Source organism: Scardinius erythrophthalmus (genome assembly GCF_964197995.2).
Source record: "Scardinius erythrophthalmus genome assembly, chromosome: 15".
NCBI lineage: Eukaryota > Metazoa > Chordata > Actinopteri > Cypriniformes > Leuciscidae > Scardinius > Scardinius erythrophthalmus.
This window is the reverse complement of record NC_138235.1, coordinates 24171172-24199142: the sequence shown is the minus strand read 5'-3', so window position 1 is coordinate 24199142 and position 27971 is coordinate 24171172. Positions and strand designations below refer to the sequence as shown.

The window sequence follows — 27971 nt, the reverse complement described above, 5'->3', positions numbered from 1 at the left end:
GGCCCAGATTCGTTGATCCCTTGTAGTTAGGACGTCAATGATGTGCATTCAAGTGGGTGTCCTATTTTCCGAGACATTCATTTTTTGTGACTATTGGTGCTTTTTTCTGACTCAGACTATTATTTATTTTGTGGCCAGTTGTCTCAACATTGCACGGTTCAGCGGGGGTGATAGTATCTTGCTCTTGGGTATGTTGGTAAGGATCATGTGGAGTGAGAGCCCAGAATGCACCTGGAAGAAAAGTGTGTCGCCATGTCCTCAGCCGAGGCTGACAGGTGCTCTTTTTGGGGCCGCTGGCATGCAGTCTTCTTTGCGTGTGTGAATGTGTATATTGGATTATCTCATCTTTCTCTTTAAAGACCCTGGTGAGAGAAACCAAGCTGGATGATCTTCTCCACTAAGCCCGGTCATGCACCCTCCTTGACGAATGATAGTTTGGTTCTGTAAAATGAGATTGAATCAGCTCTGCCAAAGCAAGGCAAACAGATTTATCGTCATTTTATTGTCTTGCAATGCAAGTACATTTTTTTGATCACAGTAGCATTGTGTCCTTTCCTGTTGTGTCCCATCCAAAAGCCAACTGTGTCACGCAGTATGTTGCTCGTGATATTTATAATTTATTCATATGCTAGACGTTAATTGTGAAAGGAATATCTGCATGGCTTTTCTGACACTTCCAAATGCCCTACTGAGAAGATATCCTGAACCTACTGTACCTTCCTTTTCACTAATGAACCTGACATTTGTTTCTTTTACAGGGACACCGGAGGAAGTAACATTTCAGACTAGTTGATATTTTTCAAAGATGTGCCACATAAAAAAGGTCAAAGGCAAGTCCTTTTTTTTTCCGTTGATGCCTGCCAGAAAGGTTAAGGTTACAATATGACCTATGGGAGTATTGTGTAATTCCATTGGGCTGTGCCATGCCATTCTCCAGTGCATGTGATGTAAGAGGAAAGCTGTCTGTGGTCACAGCATGTGTTCTGTTTGCCTGGAGATTTACAGCAGCACAGGAGTAAACATGAATTAAGAACAGTGAGCGACAAAAATAAACAACAGCAGCTGGAAAAGCGATGAGTAATGAACGCTTTCATGAACGCACTGGAGAAGAGGTACTGTCCAAATCTTTTTGTATTCACCTTGATTCATGTAAAATGTGGATGTTTTGAAAGCTTTGAGATTTTCAGGACAGCCATTACATTCCGGATATAAACAAATGTGATTGAAGTCTGCAGCTGTGACGAAGTCAGAAGGTTTGCATGCAATTTCTGATTTGTAGCATGCAATAGAAGGCAATGATGTTCTCCATTGAGGTTCACACAGTTATTCACACCATCTCTCACTTTCAGGGCAGTAATCTGTATGCGCACAGCCCCATGTTAATCGTCACATGCATCACCATGGCAATGGAGACAGAATATGAAATAAGACACTACGCAGACTGAATCAAAGGACAATAACAAAAAGAAACCGAACGTGATTAAACTGTTGCCAACAAGTCATTAGCTGTTTATCCAGGATGGAAGAAGACTTGCAACCACAGCCTTGGGTCAAATGTGTTATGGGCACCACAGTTCAAATGTCTCTCAATCAAGAGCAGAAGTGAATGGACCAAGATACAGATCAGCACATAGCGTACATTTGAATTAAAGAACCAGAATTCCCTTCTGACTGTGGGTAAACAGAGTGGTCTACACCTCCCCTTCCGTCGTCACATTCCCCTCCCCTCTCCATGCCCAAAGCGCTTCGCAGTCTCTAGTTCACTCGTCTCTATTTACCTCTTTGCTAATCCCTCACATCGCGCTCTCTCTCTCTCTCTCTCTTCCACGCATTCTCTCGATCGCTGTCTCTCCTCCCCTTTCAAGCTCAGAGCCAGCGGGCTGCCACACGACCCACACTGCCTGCTACATGATCTCCTGGAAAACAGAGCTCCGTGTCTTTGTAGCCACTTGCTGCTGCTCAAGCCTTGGTAGATTGCAATCTAGGAGACAAGGAAAGATGCCTTCGCGACAACCCTGACTCCTGTCATCTTCAGATGCGCCCCTGTCCCCTTTCCTAGTATCTTGCCCCCTGACCCTTTACCCCATCCCCTCTCCTCTACCCCTCTCCAGACCTCCCTCACTTAATCCCCCCCGATCTCCCCCTCACCTCGCACCCTCTTGACAATGTTCTCATGTGTTCATTGGCTTCAGCCTTTCCTTGCCTTGCTATCCTCTACCTTGTTAACTTGGGGGTATAACTGCCCATCTAGCTGCTTGTGTCCGGACCATCACACCGTGGACTGCACAGGTCAAGGACTCACCCGTCTTCCAGACTCTATCCCTTTGGACATACGGAGACTCCTTCTGTCTGACAACTGGATTTCCTGGATCCCTTCTGATTTCCTGGTTCTCTACAGTGATTTGGTCTACCTGGATCTGAGAAATAACTCCCTAACGAGCCTGGAGCCTGGGACTCTGAGTACATCCTCCAGACTGGTCTATCTAGACCTGGGGAGCAACAACTTGACTGAGATACCCTCTGGAACTTTTGGGGAGTCCCGTAGTCTGATCAAGCTACGGCTGGGGAACAATCCGTATTTGAATATGATCAGCAAGGACGCCTTCTTCGGCCTCACCTCCTTACGAGAGCTCGAGCTGGAGAGGAATGCCCTCTCTGGCCTGGACGTCGGGGTGTTGAGCCAGTTGCCTTCCTTGCGGATGATACGCCTGGAAGGAAACCCCTGGGTATGCAACTGCAACTTTGCCAAACTCTTCCTGTGGCTGTTAGAAAATCGTCACAAGCTTCCAACTGGTAAGCTTCTTAAATCTTGCTTTCGTGATCTGCATCCATCTGCATGAAATAATGTCATACTATTTTTTCCAGTAAACACTAGAAACCTTTTCAATCACTTGAACCCTTCACAGTGTGTGGTGGTTCACCTGTGGAAGATTCAAATGGTCAATAACACAAAGGATGAGAAGTGAGAATATCTATTCTCTGACTAGGTCATACATGTGGATGAACTGATTTTGTTTGGGATAGAGACACACTTTAGGTGATCACTAGAATATGCAAAATATTCTTGTGCATAATTCATGAAACATATGCCACACAACATGTTCCCTAATTTTGATCTCATGTCTTGTTCTCTTGGTTGACGTTAATTTGAGTAACTAAAGGAAAAAAATTGAGGGAACTGAACCCTCTTGTATACACTATCCATTGGTCATTAGGTCACTTACCACTAGTCTAAGTTTAAGGTCAAGACAGCTACATCAAATATGAATGCATGGTCCTCACTGTCCCTTAGAAGCACAGGTCACTTTTTTCCCCCTGTGTCTGTTTAAGAGACCAATGTAACATTAAGTTGCATGTTACAAACATGTCAATATAAAAAAAAAAAATTGGGTTCTGGTCACACATACATTATATATTGTATACTGTTGCAAACTTAACCAAATATTATAAACATTTGAGAAATGTTACTTTCTTTAATCATAGTTATCCTCATAGATGTGAATCTTCCTGATAGGATTAAACTCCGTATTTAGGGAAAGATTTGCTTAATATTCAGACTATTTATTTGAATAATTCTGTAGCTTAAGATTTGAAGCAAGAGTCTTAGATCATATATGACTATATTGTTTTTACATTTTTATGCTTGTAACTAATAAAGCAGTTCATTTTCAAAGTAATGATATTAACTCAGTTCTATTTGTAAACAATAACCTTTCACCCATTCACAAATGTTTTCAGTCTATTGACCTTGCACGATCTTTTATGAACGACACATTTGTAGATTCTTAACAAGTCATTAACAATGTTAACTGACTTGGGTATTAACTTTGAGTTTACTATTACTTTAAATCCTTATGCATGCTACTTCAAAATAAAAATAAATATTTAATGAATATTTCTTGAGGGTTCTTTTCTTCACAATATCCTTAAGTAATCTTGTCTTACCATTTATGTTCATTTAAATAGTGTAATTACATTTTGTATTGATGAACAAGTGCAGAGAAGAACCAGAGGAGTCTATATTGATTAAAATGTGCCGAGCTGTTTTAAACAGTCCAGATATTATATATTTATATGCACACATTTGGTAGACACTTTTACTGAAATTGACATTGCATTCAAAGTATACATTTTATCAGTTCATGCATTTCTTGACAATTAAACCCATAACTGTGGTGTTATGTAGCTACATAATGCTATAAATGCTGGGGGGTTCGACTGCAGGAAAAAAATACGTTCTACTCGTTTTTTATTGTAATTCTAACAAAAATGACAGTCCTTTAAATACATCAGAATGTAGTCTTTAATTTAGATAGTCTAGTTTAAACTCCCTTACAGTGTTGTAATTCTTGCACTTGGGTATGGATGAACACGTCACATCCATTATTCAACCCAACATTGAATCTGATACTGATGATAGCACACCTCGGGCACACTTTCAGTTGCCTGGTAATTTGATATTCAGGTGGATAATCAAGAGCAAGAACCAAGATTTCCACCAAAATGTAAGCAAAGTGTGTGTAGTGACATCCACATATGTGACAGGCGCACACACAACTCTTTAAACAACCCTCAAAGGTCAACAGACAGAGCCTGAGAGGTTACCACATCATATAATATCACAATGAAGTGAACAAGTCATGTATTTACCACAAGATAACACATGCACAGTTAAAGGATGGAATTTGTCAGGCTCATGTAGCCTAGGATTTTGAGCACACTAATCAAATGTATTGAATGAATTCAGTGTAATCTGAACGGAGAGACCTAATGATAATGAGATTCATATATTCAGCTTTATTACACACCAGAGGTAAAGCTTTGATTCATTTCATTGTTCCGAACACAAGAACATGGCTCGCGTTACACATATGTGGTGACAGCAGGCAATACGACACTAGTCGGCTGACTGAGCTTGTGGCCGATGTGAGGATTTTCTAAATGGGTAAAAGCATGTGCGTGTTAGTCATTTGTGATTTTCGCTTTGGGGATCTCCAGTGTAAAACACTGAAGCTCTAGCATGATGAAACGTCAGATGAGCTCTTAGAGATGGGCAAACAGCCACGTGACAGACTCAACAAAGGAGGCTGAGGTCACTGAATCCTCTGCATGTGGAAAACCCCTTCTGGATGGAGTGACTCATCCACACTTACAGCCTCACACGTTTGATGATGATGTCAACTGACTTTGGCCAATGACATGCACAAACATGGTGGCATTGTATTATGACATGGACGGTTATATATTACTGAGAATGGCGTTTCTTTTATTTTAATTAAAAAATTCATTTTTTTTCTCTCTCTCTCTCTCTCTCTCTCTCTCTCTCTCTCTCTCTCTCTCTCTCTCTCTCTCTCTCTCTCTCTCTCTCTCTCTCTCTCTCTCTCTCTCCTAAAGAATAATATGCTCCTAAAGAGCTACACAGAATCACAAGGGGCTTTGAGCATGAACACAATTAAAGGAGAGATGGAGCTGTGGAGCTCTGCCGCTCTGTTGTGTCTGTCTGTCAGCGTGGCTGTATTACGTAGGCGATGTTCCGCTTTAAATCTGTCATCTGGTGTCCGCTGATCACACGGCTGAAAGGAGATTAAAACTCCCTCTGTGAAAATCCAAATACAAACCAACAAGGAAAATTTCACAAATGTTTCCCATAAAGAGAGGGGAGGGGAGGGGAGGGGGGGATTGGAAAGCATCCCATCTCACTTCTTATCATGCCGTTATGTAATAGGAGTTTTCTGAGTCATATTTGCAACCGTGTTTTTGCTAGATACAAATATTTCCAAATAATAATACCACCATGCTACAGTATAGGGAATATTTCTGTATACTGATTATATCATATGTTTATTTCTGTAACGTTATATTTCTGTAGTCTTATTTCCTATACTATTTTTGAGTGGGAACAAAGATTTGGCATTAGTAATGATATTAAGATTTTGATATTTTTATTTAGATAATTTGCACATGCCTTCGAGTTTCTGTTGTGGCTAGGTTTTCAATAAAGATGTTTTTTGTTACTTGATCTCAAACAGATTTGAGCACTTTGTGTTCCAGTGCAAACCAAGCGTGAATTTGGAAAACAACCTCATTCGTGTAGCTTACCCATCATAAAAGCACTTAAATGAAATACTGTTATGTGTTATTACATGTTCAGCTGGATATATAGCCTTGAGTTTGTGTGTGTGTGTGCGCGCGTGTGTTAATGAAGTCCACTTGCTCATTTATTATCCTTTGAAGCGATACACTGTCTGAATATGTGACCATCAAATGGCACTAAAGAGCTGAACAAAGAGAAATGAAATGGGGTTTTAAATGGGAAATATAAACTGAAATGGGCAGTAAAATGAAAGAATAAGTTTAAAAACAACTGAACTTTCTTTAATTATCGATACACAACATTCAAAAGTTCATTAAATATTTTTTAAAGAATAAATGCTCACTAAGACTGCGTTTATTTGATCAAAATACTGTAAAACAGTTATATTTTGAAATATTAAAATTTTATATTAATATTTTATATAATAATATTTAATATTAAAATCTCAATTTAATATATTTTTAACTATAATTTATTCCTGTGATGCAAAGCTGAATTTTCACAGTGTACCTGAAATGTTTGTACATTTTCGTGCAAATTGGCTTTCATTCGATCATAATATGATGTAATGGATGGTTGAGATTTTTAAAAATAACAAAACATGGTGCTTTGTTCAAACTTCCATGTTTGTGCATGATATTGTGCAGCTGAGGATGCTTGTGACATTCGTGACCTGACATGTGAGCTGGTTCGGAAACTCACACAAGTCCGGAAACTGAACACTCGTCATGCGAGACCAAACTAGATGTTCCATGGACTCTTCACCTAAAGATTCAATGTACCTTTTTTTTCCAAGGCATTTCTTTTGAAGCTGTCATATAATGAGAAATGACATTCATAGTAAATAATATGTACTATGAAAACATACTGTATATTTTATAATTCTAAACTTCCTCCCCAGTCCAATAACACAAAAATAACACAATAACAAAAAAAAAAAACTTAAAAAAACTAAGCTTATGTGTGTGGGGGTCCTGGTAAACACTACATTATGGGGACAAAATGTCCCCACAAAGATGGCAATATCCATAATGAGGAAAACAGCTTATAAATCATACAAAGTGATGTTTTTTGAAAATGAAAAATGCAGAAAGTTGTGTGTGATGGGTAGGTTTAAGGGTAGGGTTAGTGTAAGGGGATATAATTTACAGTTTGTACAGTTTAAAAGCATTACGTCTATGGAAAGACGTGTATGTGTATTAGGGCTGTCAAGCAATTAAAAATGGTAATCTAATTAATTACATGATGTGCCGATTTATTAATTTAATTAATCGCACATCAATTTTGGCTGTGAAATGAAGTCAGAGATGAGAAAAGCATTGAAAGACATTGCAAAAAGTATTTTGGTTCAACTTGGAATTTATTACACAAATTTTTAAAGCTACAATGTGGCCATACATTTTTATTTTTTTTTAATCTGGAGTATGCCTGTTTTTAAGCAGCATCTGAAGTCAGTTGTTGTCCTGCATCATGTTCGTTGCTAAACTGTATACAATGTTAGAAGACATTCAGGTCTGGGCTGGGGCGAGGAGCATTAAAAGCATTAATAATGTTCATGTATGTATATCTAAAGTGAAGTAGAATAAAAATATCAAAACATATTTTATTTTCAGAAACTGTATGTATTTTCCACAATAATTTCCCCCCCTCTCCATCTGTCTCTTTTACAGGGTTAGAGGGTATGGAGTGCTCTCTTCCAGTGGACGGGCGGCAGGTGTCACTCATTGAGCTTTCTGAGGACAGTTTCCGAGAGTGTCGGGGATTGCTGACTCTCACTGATTATCTTATAGTGATTTTTTCTGGAATTTGTATTTCAGTGGTAGCCATTATTGCCAGTTTCTTTTTGGCTTCCACTATCCACTGTTTCCAGCGACTCAAATCCAAAAGGACAGATGAAGAGGAGACAGAGGAATGAGTGGACTTACTGGACAGAATGGAAGTTACAAATTACCCATAATTCAACACAGGGGAAGCCAAGGGATTGGATAAAGGGGTGACTCACCTTATTTCCATGACAAAAGAATCCTGAATTAGGCCTCGTGCAACTAAGGTGAGGCTGCTGTCTCGCATCTCGTGATTCACAACCTTCATCCGCGTTGCTTGCAAGAAGCATCATATTTTTATACTTGAACACCAATGATTGAATTGAGCCTTAAGACTAAAACTGTTCCTGAACATGCAGTTTATGAAAACCACTGTCTCATGCCCCTGTATTCAAAAGTAATCAGCATTATATTTTGACATTAGACAGCAACAATGGACTTTTTATGAGATGTGCGAGTTAGTATTTTCTACATGAGTTATTTTTGGTATTATGTACATGTATCTTGCTCTGTTGTAGTAAGGTTTAGCTACTTGCACTTTAAAGTACAGAAGGCATTGCACACAATCCCAGTGAGCCATACTGTAAGCCCTTTTTCATAAACCATAATGGCACTTATCACCAAAGAATTAACATAAAATGAGCATACATTGTAATGTAAATGGTTTTTCAAGAGAAGGGTTCAAAACACCATTATAAATATTGTAAGACATGTTTGGCTGTTGTCTGTAACCTACAACAACTTCATAAATGTCATGCATACTCTTAATATAGTAGTTACAGATGGGTCAAAATGATATATCAAGTAATCAAAGTATTTTAAAGCCTAAATTAAAAGGGAACTTTTTGTCTTTCATTTTATGTCAATTCTGTCTAGTCAATTCTTTCCTTTTTTACTCTATGTTATGACTAAATAAACATTGACGCCAAAGTGTTTGAAATGATTAATATCATGTCTTAATCTTTTTTTTTTTTTCTTTTTTTTTTTTTGCATATATACCTGACCCCAATTCTGATAACTTAATTGTAATGTTATGAAGAAATTATGTATCTGGTGAGTAAATCTTGAGGTAAATTATTTTCATATGTAGTCGCACGCTGGCTTGACACAGTAGGATGATTAAGTTACATTTAATAAACAACAGGAACCATACAGAGATACGCACCAGCACAAAACTTCAACACAAGACCATGAACAGAAGATAACTAGGGTATAAATATACAGATGATGAGGAACAGGTGAGAGACGAATCAATGAAACAATGAATCACTATGACAACCAAGCAAACAAACTAAACAGGAAAAGGGAAACTAGGCAAAACAGAACAGAAAGAACTTCAAACTAAGAGTCCCAACACACAGACCAAACCAGAGACTATAATATTACATTTCATTATACACTTTTTTTTTAGAGCTCAAATAATTCTTTTCTATAAAATCAATCTATAAAATTGTCTTAAGCCGAAGCAGTCCTGCTTTCTGCCACCAAAATAACAGCAAGTTCCTGCAGGTGCAACCAATGACATGATATATCATTCCTCCTTTTCCTTTGACCCAGAAAGCCCTGGAACCTTTCAAAGTGCAAAGCAAACAATGGAGCAAATGCAGTTCCTTTATGTAATCTCATTTGGCTTCTACTGCACATAGAATTTCGTTTTTTAGGTTGCTGGGGGATGCTTTTTTTCTCTTGATGAAAGCTTCTAAAATCAAGCTTAATATATTTGCTGTTGATGTCAGCTATCCATGACTGAGCAACAGTGACGTTTGAGTTTTACTGCAGCGTCATAAATGAAACCGACGACAGAGAGCTAGACTCCATGAACACCCCTCGAGATGGAGATGAGAGAGGATGGAAAACATACTATGCTTATTTGTGCTCATTTCTCCCAACTCATTTTCTAGGCGAAAAGTTGAATGAGACAGAGGGAAGAATTTGTCCAAATGAGGCTACGATTCTCCAACATCCAGATCTTCTTGTTGCTATGGTTACGTGTCTGTGGGCCAGTTGAGTTGAATTCAGACACCGCTACTGAGGATGGGTTTTGAATATTTGACTAATCATGTCTCCTCCTGTCCCTTGCCATTTCTCAGTTCCTCTCCTCAAAATTGCCTTGATTTATAGCATGTCCATCTTCCGTGGTTGCACTAACGTTATGAAATAACATTCCTGTGTTAATCCCTACTGTTTACTCCTTTCATTAGTATGATTTGGATGGCCATTCTTTAGAAGAGAAATAACAAAAATAAATAATCAATCAATTTGTTCCAAACCTATATGAATTTCTTTCTTCGGTTGAACACAAAAGAATATATTTTGAAGAATGTTGGTAACCAGACAGTTGACGGCACCCATTGACTTCCTTTTCTTTTTTCTACAAAAGATTTTCTTTACAAAATAATTTTTACTATAAAATCAAGTTGTGTTCCAAATTGGAAGTTCCTATGATATTTTGTTTAGCCACCGGGTGTCACCCACATTCCATTGATTTTTTTATGCATTCTCCTGTAACAAATGATTACATTTCTGTCCAAATTTCACTTCTTTCACAAAACAGTCACCAAATATGGAGCCTAGAGACTCAGACCTTTCCAACGATATGTGTTTTGTCAAGGTTTTGACTATAAAGTAGTTAAACGTACAATATGTAATTTTTTTCGCCGCTAGGGGTCGCTAACCTCTTACAATAACAAAGGCGTAGTTTGATGACGCAACATTTGCTAAGAATAATGGATCTTGTCGTCAACGCCAAGCCGACCGATCTAATAATGTTTATGGATGAGTAAATACATCGATGTTTTTATCATGACTGTGATATGAAGCAGGTCGGGACAGCTATCAGCTCCACACACGACGCGAGTCCCGCGGATATAAAAGGAATATGGATATTTCATTCTACCGAACTACATGCAAGTCCAGAATTACTACTCACAGGTCAGTTTATTAGACAAATTAAACTTGTGAGGTAACGCAGCGCTGTTTCACTTGGTCTAACATTACACTATCACACTAGCCTGGCTAACGTCAGACCTCTTCTCATTGAGACGTGGTCTGGGAACCACATGTTCATTTCCTCGTATTTGAGGCGTGGTTTACGAATGCCCAGAGCCGTTTATTGGGCGCTACGAATGTCCATCAAATGCGCCTGTACGTAGCTCATAGCCAATCGTTTCAATTATACCAGATGATGTTTGTAGAGCGACAGAAAACTTGCGTTCTAAACTACTTAGAACACTATCTAAGGCTGCATCGAAAGGTAACTTTGCGTCTGAATCTGATGCCATGTTGGATCCATAGATATAAACAAACTGCTTCGGTGTGTCGCATAGACGTCGTCATCGTCTTGCTGCTCCCTCCCCGTTCTGTGATTGGTTCCCTTTTTGAGGGGAAAATCTGGTCCATGGAATCCAGGCTGCCTAGCAGCGTGAATAAAATCGCGCTGCACGCAAGGCAGCATAGGGAAACCCAGGCTACTATCACACTAAACTGCATTTGAATGTGTTGAAATTTATGTTATTCTATGTGTTAGTTTGTCTGTATGAGACTAGCAGTAAGCTAGATCAACATTAGAATAACATACAGGTCATATTCTAACATTTTATCATTGTTGAACTATATAACATTGATTAGTTTTATGTAAATGTGCTCACCTGTTTAATAAAGTAAATGTAGGAGCGGTCGAAGTCTCGGACGTGGAGCTCTCGGCATCTCGAAAACACAGCGCTGATATTGATTCTCGTTTTAGTTCTCCTTTTTTATCCAAAGTCTGCTTGCCATGGTCCATAATGTTTGAACGAAACAACAACAGCGTGCAGATAGACATTACGAACTACACAGTTGTCCACGTCTGTCGCCTTGGTTACTATCAGAGGGCTCTGGTTGCTATGGCAGTACGAGCGGAAACCAGGGAGAACGCAGATATGACGCCATTGACGGCGACAAAACGGAAATAAAGAAACGGTCTGTGTCTTCGAATTAAATTACAAATTTCTCCTGGTTTGAAAGTTGTTGGAAACAGTCGGGATAATGTAAGTACACAACTAAAAAATATATATAACATAGATATAGTGATTTTTGCTATTTTTAAAGCAAAAAGATTACATATTGTACCTTTAATAAGTAAATATGGATATGAAACCTGACACCGCCCACCAGGGTAGGAGCCCGCCAAATAAATTTAGAGTACCATTTTCATGGTAACGCAACGTCCAATTTCAAAACGATTTTCACAAGATGAATTTTGAGTTCATATAACCTGGAAATCCAGACCTAAATCTGAAAGATTAATGGTCTGGCATCGACTAATGAAAATCGGCCAGCTCGAGGGGTGGCACCAAGCATGCATTTGAAAATCTCACTGCACGCAATTGGATAACACTACGACCAATCACAACAAGTTATCGCTTAGCTACCAGCGGAGCTAACTGATTATACTCTTACTGTATCCGGTCGGCAAAACAGCAAAAACGTCCTTCTTGCAAAGGAACGATTCGAGCGCCGTCTTCTGTTCCTCTTTTAGATAAAAAGCCAAGTCTAACTGGTTCATTGTAGCGGCCAAAGCCGTTTCAAACAACTGGTATTCATCCATAGCCATCTTGCAATGTTTACTAATGACTTCGACGTCACAGCACTGTCGTCATCTGTTTAGCTCGCCTCTGGCCCGCCTATATCAGATAACCCGATGTGATTGGTGCAGCTCAGATACAAGGGCATTTTTAATGAGCATCATTACTCGACACCAGAGTAACTCGCTGAGCAAATTCAACTTCTGCTCTCGCGAGAACTCTGGATTTCCAGGGTAGAGTTCGTAAGCTTTTGAATGATACCTAATTTATGATGACTACTAAAATATGTGATATGAAAAAAAGCGATAAAAAAAGAGCGCCAAATGTCCTGCTAGAGGTACGTTAAGGGGTTAACCCTTTAAGACTATACCAAAATGCATGTTTGAGCTGTTTAACTGAATGCAACTTGCACTGACATATTTTAAAATATATCAGTGCCATTAGTTTGTCTCAAGATGCACACCAGTAATGTTTTTTCCTAGGCACATTTATAAAAGCTGCTTTAAATGTCCTAATTTAACTAAGCCCTGTCTGTGTAACTACAGTATAGGCCTAAAACTCATAAATTATTTCCCATCAAAGGTTAGAACAGCATGTCTAATGAACATGAAGGCATGTGCCATGTATGAAGGTATGTGTCAAGGCCTGTTTTCTTGAACAGGGGCAAAGATTGTTTTACATTCAGGGCAAATGAAACTGATCCTCCAACTGTCCACTCAACCAATGGTGGACTATGACCTGAGAACGAAATCCTTTACAGATCCATGAAAACAAGAGCAACATGACCCTGCATCCTGAGCCTCTTTACTATTGCTGACACCGATGCTGGTTAGTTTACAATGATGAGTGTGATTACCATAGACAGTAAAGGTGATTACAGCAAAGCAGTCAATACTGGGTAAAAGGGGGAAAATACATCTTGTTCATTTTTCGAGGTTTCTAAATCCATTGCCAAGTGTAAAATATATATTTGCAACATTATGATAGTTTGGAGCAGTGGTTTTCAACTGGCTTTTCTGATCATGAAAAAAAGACAATGCAAAATGCAGATAGTAAAATACAACTAATGATATAATTGTGCACTTAGTTTATAATTTTAAATACTAATTTACATAGGGAATGAGAAAACTCTTTGCACATCTTTATCATAATCCAATGTTCAATGTATATGTCACCCTGAATAATTAATGTACTGTATTTTGGTACATATACATATAGCCCAGTTAACCATCTATCTATCTATCTATCTATCTATCTATCTATCTATCTATCTATCTATCTATCTATCTATCTATCTATCCATCCATCCATCCATCCATCCATCCATCCATCCATCCATCCATCCATCCATCCATCCATCCATCCATCCATCCATCCATCCATCCATCCATCCATCCATCCATCCATCCATCCATCCATCCATCCATCCATCCATCCATCCATCCATCCATCCATCCATCCATCCATCCATCCATCCATCCATCCATCCATCCATCCATCCATCCATCCATCCATCCATCCATCTATCTATCTATCTATCTATCTATCTATCTATCTATCTATCTACTGTATACACTCACCTAAAGGATTATTAGGAACACCATACTAATACTGTGTTTGACCCCCTTTCACCTTCAGAACTGCCTTAATTCTACGTGGCATTGATTCAACAAGGTGCTGAAAGCATTCTTTAGAAATGTTGGCCCATATTGATAGGATAGCATCTTGTAGTTGATGGAGATTTGTGGGATGCACATCCAGGGCACGAAGCTCCCGTTCCACCACATCCCAAAGATGTTCTATTGGGTTGAGATCTGGTGACTGTGGGGGCCATTTTAGTACAGTGAACTCATTGTCATGTTCAAGAAACCAATTTGAAATGATTCGAGCTTTGTGACATGGTGCATTATCCTGCTAGAAGTAGCCATCAGAGGATGGGTACATGGTGGTCATAAAGGGATAGACATGGTCAGAAACAATGCTCAGGTAGGCCGTGGCATTTAAACGATGCCCAATTGGCACTAAGGGGCCTAAAGTGTGCCAAGAAAACATCCCCCACACCATTACACCACCACCACCAGCCTGCACAGTGGTAACAAGGCATGATGGATCCATGTTCTCATTCTGTTTACGCCAAATTCTGACTCTACCATCTGAATGTCTCAACAGAAATCGAGACTCATCAGACCAGGCAACATTTTTCCAGTCTTCAACTGTCCAATTTTGGTGAGCTGGTGCAAATTGTAGCCTCTTTTTCCTATTTGTAGTGGAGATGAGTGGTACCCGGTGGGGTCTTCTGCTGTTGTAGCCCATCTGCCTCAAGGTTGTGCGTGTTGTGGCTTCACAAATGCTTTGCTGCATACCTCGGTTGTAATGAGTGGTTATTTCAGTCAAAGTTGCTCTTCTATCAGCTTGAATCAGTCGGCCCATTCTCCTCTGACCTCTAGCATCAACAAGGCATTTTCGCCCACAGGACTGCCGCATACTGGATGTTTTTCCCTTTTCACACCATTCTTTGTAAACCCTAGAAATGGTTGTGCATGAAAATCCCAGTAACTGAGCAGATTGTGAAATACTCAGACCGGCCCGTCTGGCACCAACAACCATGCCACGCTCAAAATTGCTTAAATCACCTTTCTTTCCTATTCTGACATTCAGTTTGGAGTTCAGGAGATTGTCTTGACCAGGACCACACCCCTAAATGCATTGAAGCAACTGCCATGTGATTGGTTGATTAGATAATTGCATTAATGAGAAATTGAACAGGTGTTCCTAATAATCCTTTAGGTGAGTGTATATATATATATATTCTTATCCATATTATATAATTTATAATTTTTCTCTGTTTTAACTCTATCTTTGAATTCAGTTACCCATGTATTAACCTCAGCATGTATTCAAGTATTTAGTTCATCTATGTTTAGCCAATTTTATTCTATTCCAGTTTATCCACTTTTAATTCACATGCATTTCTAATATTATGTTATTCGTATACTCACGTTTATATACGTTAAGAAATAGATCTTTGTTACTTATGCTTTCTGTTAGATATTGGATGCATTCCAATGACTGAATGATGTTTCTTAGAACTGACAGTTCAATGTACGAGAGGTACTTTTCCAGGTATTTGGTATTTGAAAAATGCTTGCTTTGCTGTCCTTGTTCTGAAGGTGTCAAAACCACAACAGGTATATCTGTTTTGTCTATTTTTGCAGCTGTAACATTTGAATGGGTCAACACCGACCAAGCTGCTACACCAACGTCTGACATAATGGATAGACCACTTGACCTTTTCTTATCTGATTTAAACACATGTATAGGATGATGTAAGTTCTCTTGTAGGCCTATTGTTTCCTTAGCTTGTTCTCTTCTCTTTTTTGGCAATCATACTCAAATCCTTTTTTTCAAGTATCCTCAAGTATTTTTCCTACTATGGAAGTAAATGGGGTCCATCAACTGTCTGGTTACCAACATTCTTCAAAATATCTTCCTTTGTGTTCAGCAGAAGAAAGAAACTCATACAGGTTTGAAACAACTTGAGGGTGAGTAAATGATGACAGAATTTTCATTTTGAAGTGAACTATTCCTTTAAGGCCTGTTCACACCAAGTACGATAACTATAACGATAATAAATAATAGTTCTAAACATTGTTAAATCGTTCTAAATATAAAAGATGGTGTGGACGCTAATATAGTCATTGTTATAGTTATCTTTAGTTATAGGTATTGGTGTAAACGAGCCTTTAGACTGAGTTTTTTAACTTAAGTTTTCTCTCATTTATTTCATTCAACATTGTACTTAATTATTAAAAGTTTTATTATCATCTACAAAAATTCACTCTTCATTAGTAATTAATTTATTCATTTTTGAAAATAAAAATTAATTTCATCCTCAGTTCTTCGTCTGACTGGATCTCTCTGCATCATAAATATTAGTATTTGGGGAATTATTTTTTTGCATTTACTCAAAATGTATTATAAAATTAGAAATGTACTTTCTTGCCTCTTCATGAACATTTTGTGTTTTTTAGTAATTGAAAGTTTAAAGAAAATCTTTTTTCAGTCTAACAAACATATTCCTTAATCCATGCAGTTTACAACATATATTTAGCATATTTTTTAAATATAGCCTACTTTGGACAAATAAAAAAGTGCCATATTTGTTTACATAAACTACCATTTGATGTCCAATGCAAAATCTTGATTCTGAAACATTGCCATTGAGAACAACTGGTTTAGATTTTGATAAACGTTAAAGTCAGACTAGGTCATACAGTCTATTCTGTAGAACATTGCCTTCGAAAGAGGCATTTATATTTTAGACACTCAGAAAAAAAGGTACAAAAGCTGTCACTTATGTGCGGTACCATTTCAAAAGGTACACTTTTGTACCTTTTGTACTTAACCCTTTCATGCATGAATTATGATAACCTCAGTCAGGATTTTTTTCCTATGTGTTTTTATTGCTCTTAGGGCATGAAAAACAAGAATTGATTTTTTTTTTTTTTTTTTTTACAAATTTTTCAAAGAGATCTTCAGATGTCCACTTGAGTGGACAGCATGCGGTTATGGCTTAAACTGAAGATATACTGTATTAAATATAAGACAATAATCAAACAGATAAAGTATGTGAATTTAACAAACTAATCAATACAATTATATCAAATCATGTGAAAACTACAGTATAAAATATATACAAAAAATATAAATGCGAAATATTGCAAAGGCTTCATACAACTTCATACAAGTTGCACTTCGCGTATCTTTGATATCAGAACATGAGGACGTGATTCCATCAGAATTTTCTACAGCCTGTCAAGGTACAACTTTGGAAACCACTCAGATGCTCCCTCCAGTGCACCAGAGTATGGAGATTTACCCTTATTAGCTGATAATTCTGATTATGTTCAAGATGGACATGCACATTTCTATCATAACCCTCCTCTGAGAAAACCTAGCGATACGTTTTTTCAATCTCATCTGAAATTATCAGTGTTGGGGGTAATGCATTACAAGTAACATGCATAACGCATTCAGATTACTTTTTTGTTGTTACAAGTAAAGTAATGTGTTACAAGTAACATGCATTACCTAATCAGATTACTTTTTGATCTAACAAGTAATTAACTACAAGTAATGTGCATTACCTAATCAGATTACTTTTTGATGTAACGAGTAAAGAAACGCATTACAAGTAACATGCATTATGTAATCAGATTACTTTTTGATGTTATGAGTAAGGAAACGCATTACAAGTAACATGCATTATGTAATCAGATTACTTTTTGATGTTATGAGTAAGGAAACGCATTACAAGTAACATGCATTACGTAATCAGATTACTTTTTGATGTTATGAGTAAAAAAAACGCATTACAATAACGTGCATTACGAAATCAGATTACTTTTTGATCTAACAAGTAAAGTAATGCATTACAAGTGTCATACATTATGTAATCACATGACTTTTTTCGATGTCAATGAAAATTACATTCTAATAATACAAATACATTTATTTACAGTAAAAAAAGTCACTGCAGATTAAGTTTTTAAGTTTTAAGTTTCAAAAACAATATTCACATTATAATTATGAATTGTAGCTGAAATATATCAATTGATGCATGACGTCCACTACAGTGGACATGTGATTAATCAGAGTTTTCTCTCAATCTAAAATCAAAACTTGGAAAATTTTACTGTGATATGACTCATTAGATATTGCTTTACCTACAAGAGTCTCCTAGGATAGAAGGAATGGGTGGATATTCCGGAGCAACTTGGCATGTCTGACTGACCCTTGGCCATCTTGGTTTGGAGGGGAAAAAAATCGAAACACAAAGGCTTGCCACTTGGTTGCAACTTATAGGATGATGCACCAGGGTCCAATGAAGAGGCTGATGTGCAACTTTGCCATAAAAACCCGTGCAAATTCAAGAAAATGCTTTTTTAATAGCTGTCCACTGTAGTGACCACTATGCGTGAAAGGGTTAAGGTAGACATATTAGTACCTAAAGTGTACATACCTTGGAAGGGGAGGAGGGAGAGCACTGCCCCCACTCCACTGTCCAGATGTGGAGTTTTAAAGGGCTATGAGCTGAACAGATGGCCCTCTATTCTATTGTAGGCAGGCTGGGATTATGCGGTTGCACACGACCAGCCAGGGGGATGCAGAGCTACACATGTGCTGGGATTATTGTTATTTTATGTGCTCGGCAGAAGAGTAGTGTATTTCATGATCTTCATCTCAAGATATATGGCAAACAGTCCTTATTTCTACTTGCTGCTGAAATGTGTGGGGGGAGGTGGGACTACAACCTCTGGAAGGCCTGGTGCGGCCGGAGATTACACTGGATATAGGGTCTGCACGGATTACACCGCTTAGTGCATTTTGTCAGATCTAATGAATTCATGGGATAGCTGTAGTAAAGTTCAGTAATTAGAGATGCATGAACACGCTGCTTATCAGCAGAGATAAATGAGGCAGATTACACACAAAAAAAAGGGCTGATAAAATGATGATGCTTTATTAAATATAATAACCATGTAAGGTACCTTTTTAAAAATAAACAAGTATAAATACAAATAATATACTACATTGCAAAATTCGTTGAAGTTGAATAGTCCTGCAAAAAACGTCTTCACGTGCAACTCCGCCGCCCTCATATGTGGAAAACAGGAACTGCACCGATAGAAACTCATGTTACTACACACATAATATTCGATTCGAATAACGTTATCTGATATCGCCTGGCGATTTATTATTATATAAAATTTCTCAAGAGCCCATATTTGTGCCTTTTCAGATAAATAGCCCAGCGGTAATAATGTATTATAATTTCGACTTCCAAACGCTAGATGTCACATGACGGTAATTTATTCTCAATGACGTAAAAATCGCTTTGTTTTGGCACATGACCGGAAGTGTCGCGGGTTTCAGGAAGCGTTTCATGAATTCAGTTTGACATGTTGGAAGTTGGGAGATGAACGAAGAGGACCCACAACAAATGGTGATTACAGATCAGGGTGAATTCCGCAAGATACTCGGACTAACGCAGAACTGAACTACGGGCTGTGACCGTTCACTCTGACCAGTTGTTGGTCATGTTTTAAAGTTGTCGAGCAGTGCTAAAGGACGAGCGCTCGTGCTAACGCTGCCTGTGTCACTGACGTTGAGTCACAGAGAGCTGTGCTGTTTTGTTCGTCACATGCTGTAGTTTGTTTGTGTTTGTGGTTGTCAGCTGCGGCTTATCATGTAAGGATCTTTGAAAAATAAAGGAGATAATTTACTTTCTCTTTAGCCAGCAAGGGAAGGACCCTGCTTGACTTGTAAAGTGGGGGTCTTCAATTTATTTGGACTGAAATGATTATAGACAGCGGTTGACCGAGGAACAGGATGTTTCATAACAATGGTAAGTTATTAGTTCACCTAAATTTTTTAATTCTGTAATTGTTTACTCCCCCTCATGAGTTGTTAAGCAAAATGACAGCCTCACTTTCACTTTCATTGAATGGAAAATGTTGCAGTGAACGTAACAATTATAACTGCGTCTATCAGCCCCTATGGTTCTTATTCACATCTCCTGTACAAACTGTAGAAATTGTCTTGCTTATAGTCTGAAAAATACTCGTATTGGTTTCTGTCTGTTTATGTTGGTGTGGCAGATATGTGTTCAGGACAGTGGTTCTCAACCAGGGGTCCGGGGCCCACTAGGGGGCCTCAGCAAACTTACAAGATTATTTCAAATCAGACAAAACAAGCATTAAACCTTTAGGGGTCATAATTGTGATTCTCGGCGGGTCAAAAGTGACTGAACAAAATAAGCATTGCTCTTTTTTTGTAATGAAATAAAACACTATTTTTTGTTTTCAATGCAAGTTTAATTTTATATTTTAACACCTTTTTTTCCCCATGATTCTAGACAATATTCACCTGTAAATTGTGCTGCTTTTATGTCTGCATAAAATAAAACAAACATTAGATAACAACATATTTTATATTATTTTTTTAATTTATACGGTTTAAGTTAATAAAATAGAAAAGGTAGTTAAATGCACGCAAGGCAGATTGGTGCCAACAGGTGGGAGAAATAAAGAAAATGTATGTAACATCATAGTGTAACCACTAAATGCATGTATAGACCTATAGATAAATAAATACATTAAGCTGTGGATTCCCTAGTTGCTTATACGATTATTTCCAAACATAATTACTTACTTTTATTAGGTTTTGGATATATGTTTAGATCTTGTCAAAGACTTCTTCATTGTGGCTGATTTGTAGATAGAACCCATGAAATTGCTTTTTATTTTCATATCTTTTGTATCACCCATTATTTCCTATTATGACTGTTTTTAAAAACCATTTAGCCCAGGGGTCGGCAACCTTTTTGTCATAAAGTGCCATTTTTAAGTTTCTGAGTTCATCACTGTGCCACAACACATATACACACACACACACACACACACACACACACACACACACACACACACTCATATAAATACACAAACATTTTACATTTTCATAATGCCTTACATAGAAATAGTACAGAAATCTAAATATTTCTCTTGAAATTTGTTTTAGATTTAGATAGACAATTTAATAGTATTTATAACTCCTAAGTCCTAACTTAATAAAATAAGCTTTTTTTACTATGAGGAATTATTACATCAAAATGTAGATCTGTGTGCAAGTAGACTACTTTATCTGAATGAAATGCATACACTTCTCTTGCATTTGCTTGTGTGCCAGCGATTAACCCTCCTGGCACGTGCCTTAGTTTGCCGACCCCTGATTTAGCCTTTTCTAATCATGTCCACCGTTTTGTGTGTGTGTGTGTGTGTGTGTGTGTGTGTGTGTGTGTGTGTGTGTGTGTGTGTGTGTGTGTGTGTGTGTGTTTTCGTATAGCAAATGCCACAAGAATGGGGCCTTAGAGTATTGTTGTGTAAAAATGTGAGGCTTTTGATTCAAAAAGGGTTTAGGAAAAACTGCTATACATTTGTTGTTAGATCAGATGTCAAGTTTGTGTTTCTTTGACTCCTCAGACTTCAGATGACTGGAGTGAATGCTAACTGTGAAGTTCATTGCCTGCTAGGATTTACTTTAACTGACTAATCCCAGGGCACTCTTCCCCTCCTATAATGTTGGAGGGACTTGTTGCCTGGGTGCTCAACACATATCTGGGCAAATATGTGACCAACCTTAACACTGACCAGCTCTCCATTGCTCTTCTCAAAGGTATTTGAATTTGTTTTGATTTTTAATCAGAGTTGACTGTCTGTGTTGTGTATCATTTTGTGAAGTATGCATTTTGTAATGATCCAGGGGCAGTGGAGCTGGAGAACCTCCCACTAAGAAAAGATGCTCTCCGAGAATTCGACCTGCCCTTTGAGGTCAAAGCAGGTTAGTGTTATTCCAGCATTTGGACTTTAATGTAAACAGTTAAAGGTTCAATAACTAATTTGTTGGTTTTGCTGGCTGATATGATAACAGCCCTGGACTTTATACTACACCTCTTGGTGTGCTCTTATGGACATACCCTTTTTGATTAAAGGAAATGTTGTGTTATTGTCATTTATAGTATAGTTGTCAAAAGTAATGTTTCAGTGTAATACTTGCACCTAAATGAAACTCATTGGCTGTCTGCACAAACATCAAGCCTAATGTCATTTATTCCATCTGAGGGTTAGCTATTTGCGTCTTGTGATCTTAATTGTGGGAATTAAGAAAACCCTTTTACAGCAGTCTGTCAAAACTGGATTATCTGGATATTCTTGTGCAGTGACATTATGGCACTTGCAAAAGTTTTGTGTCAGTAAGATTTTAATATTTTTATTCAGCAAGGATGCATTATATTGCTTAAAATTGACAGCAGAGACATTTTTTTATGTCACAAAAGATTTCTATTTTAAATAAATGCTGTTTTCATCAAAGAATCCTAAAAAAAACTGTATCATGGTTTCTAAAAAAAAAATGTAAGCAGCACAGCCGTTTGCAACATTGGCAGTAAATGTACAGTAAATGGCAAATTTTCTCAACATATCTCTCAACTAATGCTGTTCACACTATAGCCTACAGGGAGTCATTTGTTACTACATTACTATAAAATTGAACTGATTTGTATACAATCACTTAAATAAGTTTTTATAATAATGAAATTATAATACTAACTTCATAATGATGTTTCTACTCCAATTAGTTTTTCTTTTTAAATAAACATTTTAATGGGGCTGGCATAAAAACTTGACGGATTTATAAAAACATGCATTAAATGTTGAAGAACAGTAAGAAAATGTATAGTGCATATGATTGATTGAGCGATTGCATGAGATATGATACGGATTTCGGTAAGATCTACTATGTTTTAACAAACCTTCTGATGTTCAATCATGTTTATTCGTGCTGTAACTAGTAAAGCAGATAAGATGATCAGTTCACGTGTGTTTTGCTTCGCTTGATCTGAGGCAGCAACGGTAATCTGTCACGCCACATTAAATAGCAACAAAACGGTATTTATCCTTTGAGTTTCATAATAAAATGGGCAGAATTTGATATCTGAGTGGCATCTTTTTAATGATTGGAAAGGGAGCGCTCTTTGCATGCCATCAAAGTTATATATAATCCATTGGATAAAAGTTTTTTTTTATGCTGCTAAGAAGACCGATAATAAAATTTCGACATATAAATGCAGGATTCACTCTCGAATTTGCAATTGACATAGTGATAACTAGCATAGGACAAAAATATGGCATGTCAAATATGCACAATGTAAATGCAGACTAATAGATCAATAGAAAAATATTTGTATTAAAATATTTTTGATATTCCAAGTATTTGTATAAGTAATGACTTGTAAATAATCTTAATGGTCTCACTGTACATTGCTATTCATGTTATGATTGAGCTGTTGCTTACACATTACATCTGCACTAGATTTTAGATGCTCATTGATTTGATTCTTAATTGTCCATCTGACAGTAAAATTAAAATGTGAATTTTTAGTAAACTAGTACAGGTAAAAATACAGGTAAATGTTTAATTGTCTATCAGACTAATACAATTAAAATGTATGACTCTGAAAAACGAGAAGAAGAACTGAAGAACCCTGTTCAATCTGTTCATAGAAATGAGAATTGATTTTATTTTACCCAGCCTTAATTTTAAAGTAAATACAAATAGAAAATGGTTATAATGAATCGCAATAATATTTCACAATATTACTGTTTTTAGCCTTGGTGAGCATCAGAGACTTCTTTCAAAAACATCAAAAAATCTTTCCAATCCCAAACTTTTGAATGGTGGTGTATATGTAAATTTTATATGTAATTTATAAATATTATGTTTTTCAGGCGTCATTGGGAAGATCACTCTCCAGATCCCCTTTTATCGACCACACAGTGACCCATGGGTCATCTCCATGTCCCAGCTGAACCTGATTGTCGGCCCTGCCCCCCCACAGGAATATGACGAGGTGCTAGAAAGGGAAGCTGAGAAAGAACAGAAGAAACAGCTGCTCAAGGCACTAGAGGACAAGTGGAAGGTATAGGCCGTTTAAATAATATCAGCAGAATCACCTGTGGCTTTATTTATAAGTCTACTTCTATAAAATCACTTTTAAGCATTTTTGCTCCAAAAATGTTGAACCTTTTACTAATAGAAATGACAGGCTCCTAGCATTCCCATTTGTAAAAAGATTTTAAAGATATATTTTTAATTTAGCATGTGTCTCTTTTCCTTCTATTAATTAGTTTTATGCTATTATTGTTTACAATATATGTTCATTTTTATTAAAATTTTAACTTTTTAAAAATAATTTACGTGTTTCACCAGAGTGAATGTGAGCAGAGGGGAGAATCTTATTGGTACTCTGCCACAGCATCTGTTGTGACTCGAATCGTTGAGAATATTGAGGTAATTTTCACTATTATTTTGTTTACTTCTTTACTTGCACTCTGTTGCTGTTATAATTTAATATCAGAAATTCAATTTTATTGTGCTTTATTTTCTGCGTGTTATTAGTTGAAAATTCAAGGTGTCCACTTACGTTTCGAAGATGATTTCTCCAACCCTGAGAAACCATATGCCTTTGGTGTTTGTATCAAGAATGTATCCGCACAAAACTGCTCCAAAGAACCAGTGAGTTGTCCGCATTATTTGATATTTTCATGAAGTGGCTTTATCTTTACATATTGGAACCTGAAAGGTAAACTCTTCACATACAGGCACAGAAGCTTATTCGGCAGAAGAAGCTGGAAATCAGTGAATTCAGTGTGTACTGGGACACAGAGTGCACCATTCTTGGAGATCTTCCCTCAACAGAAGTACAGGTAGATTTGTGATAATGTCAGGATGTTCAATAGCAGAATGGCTAGTGCTTCTTGTAAACTCTTTTTTAACAATTGTCTGTTACAGGAGCTGATGAGTAAATGTATGCAGAACCATGCGCATCAGTATATATTTGAGCCAGTATGTGCCTCTGTGCTGTTGAGGAGAAATGCCTCTAAAGAACCACTACGATCTCGTAATACACCTCGCATTGAGGGCCAAGTGCAGTTGGAACCCCTCTCACTTCGTCTGTCACAGGTAACAGTTTTCAAGATTTTTAAATCTTCCAAATCTCTTGGACCTTTCCTCTAGGGTGTTTTTTCTCATCTTATTTGAGCACTCTCGATCCTGGGCGGTATAATGTGTATACTTGAAAACTTTTTGTGGTTTGATTTATTAGTGCAATGTCCACTTAAAGTTTGAACACCAAAAGCGCTTGCCCTTTCTGAATGACTTTAACTGAACTGGGTTTGGTGAATTTAAAATGTACCATATGTGAAACCACCCTTTGTTGGCTTTTACAGGTTTTTTTTTCATGTAAACTAACAATATGATTGACATTTGATTACAGGTTCAGTATCAACAGATCATGGCATTCCTCAAAGAACTGGAGCGGCGAGAAAGGGAGGTTCTTTTTCGAAAGTGGAGACCTAAACTTCACATTTCTGGAAAGTAATGAGATTTCTTTTTTCTATGCCTATAAAAAAACAAGTAAAAATATGTTTTGATATAAGATTTGAATCCTATAAATAGGTCATGTTGATTAAAATGTGATAAATCTTTTATTCTAGAATAATAACTCTTCTTTATTGTTGAAGCTGTCGGCAGTGGTGGATGTTTGCCATTAATGCCAACCTGAATGAGATTAGAGAGCAGCGCAGGCAGGGAAGCTGGAACTTTGCTCTGCACAGGGCACGTGATGCCAAACTCTACACTAGCTTGTATGTCCAGAGGCTTAAGGGAGACACTTTGAGTCCACAGGAGGAGGTAAGATTATGGACTTAGAGGGTTGGAGGGCATTCACTACAAAGTTAAGATTGTCTCAATGTCTCAAAGCTCACTACCTTTGTATGTGTGCTCTTGAGTTTTGGAAAAAAAAAAACGTATTCTTTTATAATCTGTGTCTCTCATATCAATAGAGTGAGTTGGAAAGGATTGAAGATGAACAGACACTGGAGGAGCTGCAGATTCTCCGGGAAACTGTTTATGTCTCCTTCCGCAAACATGAGGAAATTGCAGAGGCAAGCTGAGATGACTGACTTTAGTGCCCTACTTGTGGGCAAAATGAACATGTTAAAGTGAAAAGTCAAGGGTGATACTGTGTTGCCTAATACTGAAAAAACTATATAAAAAAAAACATATATTTTATCATCGTAATCACAGTCTAAACATTTGTTAAATCTAATCCCACTCTAAGTCATCTTGTATTTTAATCATCTCTCATATCCATTTAGAGTCTACGAGAGCCCATAATAAACGAGACCCCAGCCACCTCTCCCTCAGACTCCATACCTAAAAGTGGGAGTTCAGGCATGATCCAGTATCTGCAGTCTTGGTTCCCAGGCTGGGGTGGCTGGTATGGGGGTTCTGAAAGAGGGCCAGAAGACCTTTTACCAGGCACTGCCCAGTGGGAAATTCTTGGTGAGTTTTCCAGTTATGCTCACCGGAAAAAAGGGTTTTATTATAATGATTTCATATAATTTTACATTTTATATAGAACATATCTATACTATTATGCACCGTGTATCAAGACAGTCCTCTCTTCCAAACAGCTGAGACAGATGATCTCTTTGATCCTTTGGAGGATTCACAAACACTGAATACCTTTACAAGAAGGGATCATCTCTTTGCACGACTGGACTTTATCCTCGAGAAAGCAGCTGTCACCCTGTACCATCAAGATAAAATTAAACCTCTTTTGAGTGAGAACGGGGTCATTCAACTGGAGTTTTCAGGTTTTTTATAAATATATTCACTTTTTATTGAAATAAAGTCTCAATGGCTTGAATCAATTTTGAATGTGAATATGTTTTTTATTTTGCTTTACAGGTGTGAAGATCGGGGTTGAGTCTCTTCCTCGCTCTGAGTCCTCTTTACTCACAGTGAAACTTGGTGGGCTGTTTCTCCGGGATCTCACAACCCAGGGCACCATATTTCCTTTCCTTGTTTCACCAAAACCGGTATGATTTTGCCCACATGTTACTTGGTGCCCTAGAACTGTTATCTGCATGTACTATAAATATCTATGACAAAATATAAATGTAATTATAGATTTCATATAAATTTTTTGCATTTAAGGATAAGGTTGTTGTTGCTATCAGTCAACCTTTTGGCCAGACTAACATCACAAAAATAGGCAATCTAGGTGAGTAATCTACATTTACTGTATGAAAACAACTATGTACAAATAAATGTAAATGAAGGCTGAATATTATTATTATATATTATATGTTATTATTCTTATTTTACATTTTTTTTCAGGCTCTGTTGTAGAATCATCAGCACCTCCTGTCTTTGAGATGATTTATGAACGTAATCCAATAAGGAGCAAATTTGAGAGGAGACTGGAGGTCAATACCAGTCCTCTCAATATCATTTATAACCCTCAGGCTATCAGGAAAGTGGCTGAGTTTTTCTACAAAGGAAGGGTCCACACCTCAGGTGTGTATTGAGGATAAGCATCCCTCTTAAATTGGTTTAAATTGCTTTTGTGAAATATCAGTTTATTCTGGTTTACATTACATTTTCCAGGGTTTGGATATCAGTCTGAGTTAGAGCTGAGAGTGGCTGAAACAGCCAGGAGGCAATACAACAAGCTGAAGATGCAAACTAAGGCAGAAATCAGACAAACCATTGATCAGCTGCTAGTCGGAGAGTTCATTGTAAGAGAGGACTTTATTTAATAACATTCAGTTACAGTTTCAGTTAGATATTTAGTTTTAATTATGTTGTGGGTTTTCTTTCACAGGAAAACAGTAAGCACTGGACTATGAAATTGGATATATCTGCCCCTCAAGTCATCTTCCCAGATGATTTTCAGTCTGAAGACCCCATGCTAGTTGTGGTAGACCTTGGCCGTATTCTTCTTACTAATTCCCAAGGTAACTGGTACTGGTCAAATCAAATTTTCTTCTGTAGCCTTTTCACGCAGTTTTATTTATTTCTTGACAG

General features: G+C 37.4%; 2 protein-coding genes across 5 annotated transcripts in view; both read left to right on the top strand.

Moving 5' to 3' along the window:
- Positions 1–1007: 1007 nt before the first annotated feature.
- lrrc38a (leucine rich repeat containing 38a) lies at positions 1008–8856 on the top strand. 2 transcript variants are annotated; one of them, XM_081385675.1, is made up of 3 exons: positions 1008–1253; positions 1350–2793; positions 7765–8856. In XM_081385675.1, the coding sequence occupies exons 2-3, from the start codon at positions 2166–2168 to the stop codon at positions 8007–8009; spliced, it is 873 nt and encodes a 290-aa protein (XP_081241801.1). In that variant the 5' UTR covers positions 1008–1253; positions 1350–2165; the 3' UTR covers positions 8010–8856. The 2 variants fall into 2 exon arrangements, with proteins under 2 accessions (XP_081241801.1, XP_081241800.1); XM_081385674.1 differs by having other exon boundaries at positions 1038–1112.
- A 10548-nt stretch (positions 8857–19404) lies between these two features.
- Positions 19405–27971, top strand: part of vps13d (vacuolar protein sorting 13 homolog D) — a 43797-nt gene continuing 35230 nt past the window's right edge. For all 3 annotated transcript variants that reach the window (XM_081385880.1, XM_081385881.1, XM_081385879.1), the window contains exons 1-18: positions 19405–19887; positions 21521–21713; positions 21801–21878; positions 23825–24015; positions 24306–24386; positions 24495–24611; positions 24698–24802; positions 24888–25058; positions 25372–25472; positions 25619–25787; positions 25940–26041; positions 26255–26441; positions 26573–26755; positions 26850–26980; positions 27099–27165; positions 27282–27461; positions 27552–27682; positions 27769–27901. In XM_081385880.1, coding sequence (XP_081242006.1) covers positions 21617–21713; positions 21801–21878; positions 23825–24015; positions 24306–24386; positions 24495–24611; positions 24698–24802; positions 24888–25058; positions 25372–25472; positions 25619–25787; positions 25940–26041; positions 26255–26441; positions 26573–26755; positions 26850–26980; positions 27099–27165; positions 27282–27461; positions 27552–27682; positions 27769–27901 — 2224 coding nt within the window. In that variant the 5' untranslated portion in view covers positions 19405–19887; positions 21521–21616. The remainder of the gene's footprint in view (positions 19888–21520; positions 21714–21800; positions 21879–23824; positions 24016–24305; positions 24387–24494; positions 24612–24697; positions 24803–24887; positions 25059–25371; positions 25473–25618; positions 25788–25939; positions 26042–26254; positions 26442–26572; positions 26756–26849; positions 26981–27098; positions 27166–27281; positions 27462–27551; positions 27683–27768; positions 27902–27971) is intronic.

What these genes read in the sequence shown, in the direction of transcription:
- lrrc38a (XM_081385675.1), top strand. Translation starts at nt 2,166, where the DNA reads ATGTTCTCATGTGTTCATTGGCTTCAGCCTTTCCTTGCCTTGCTATCC. An exon ending in TCGTCACAAGCTTCCAACTG is followed by an intron (nt 2,794 to 7,764) that starts GTAAGCTTCTTA and finishes TCTCTTTTACAG; the next exon opens with GGTTAGAGGGTATGGAGTGC.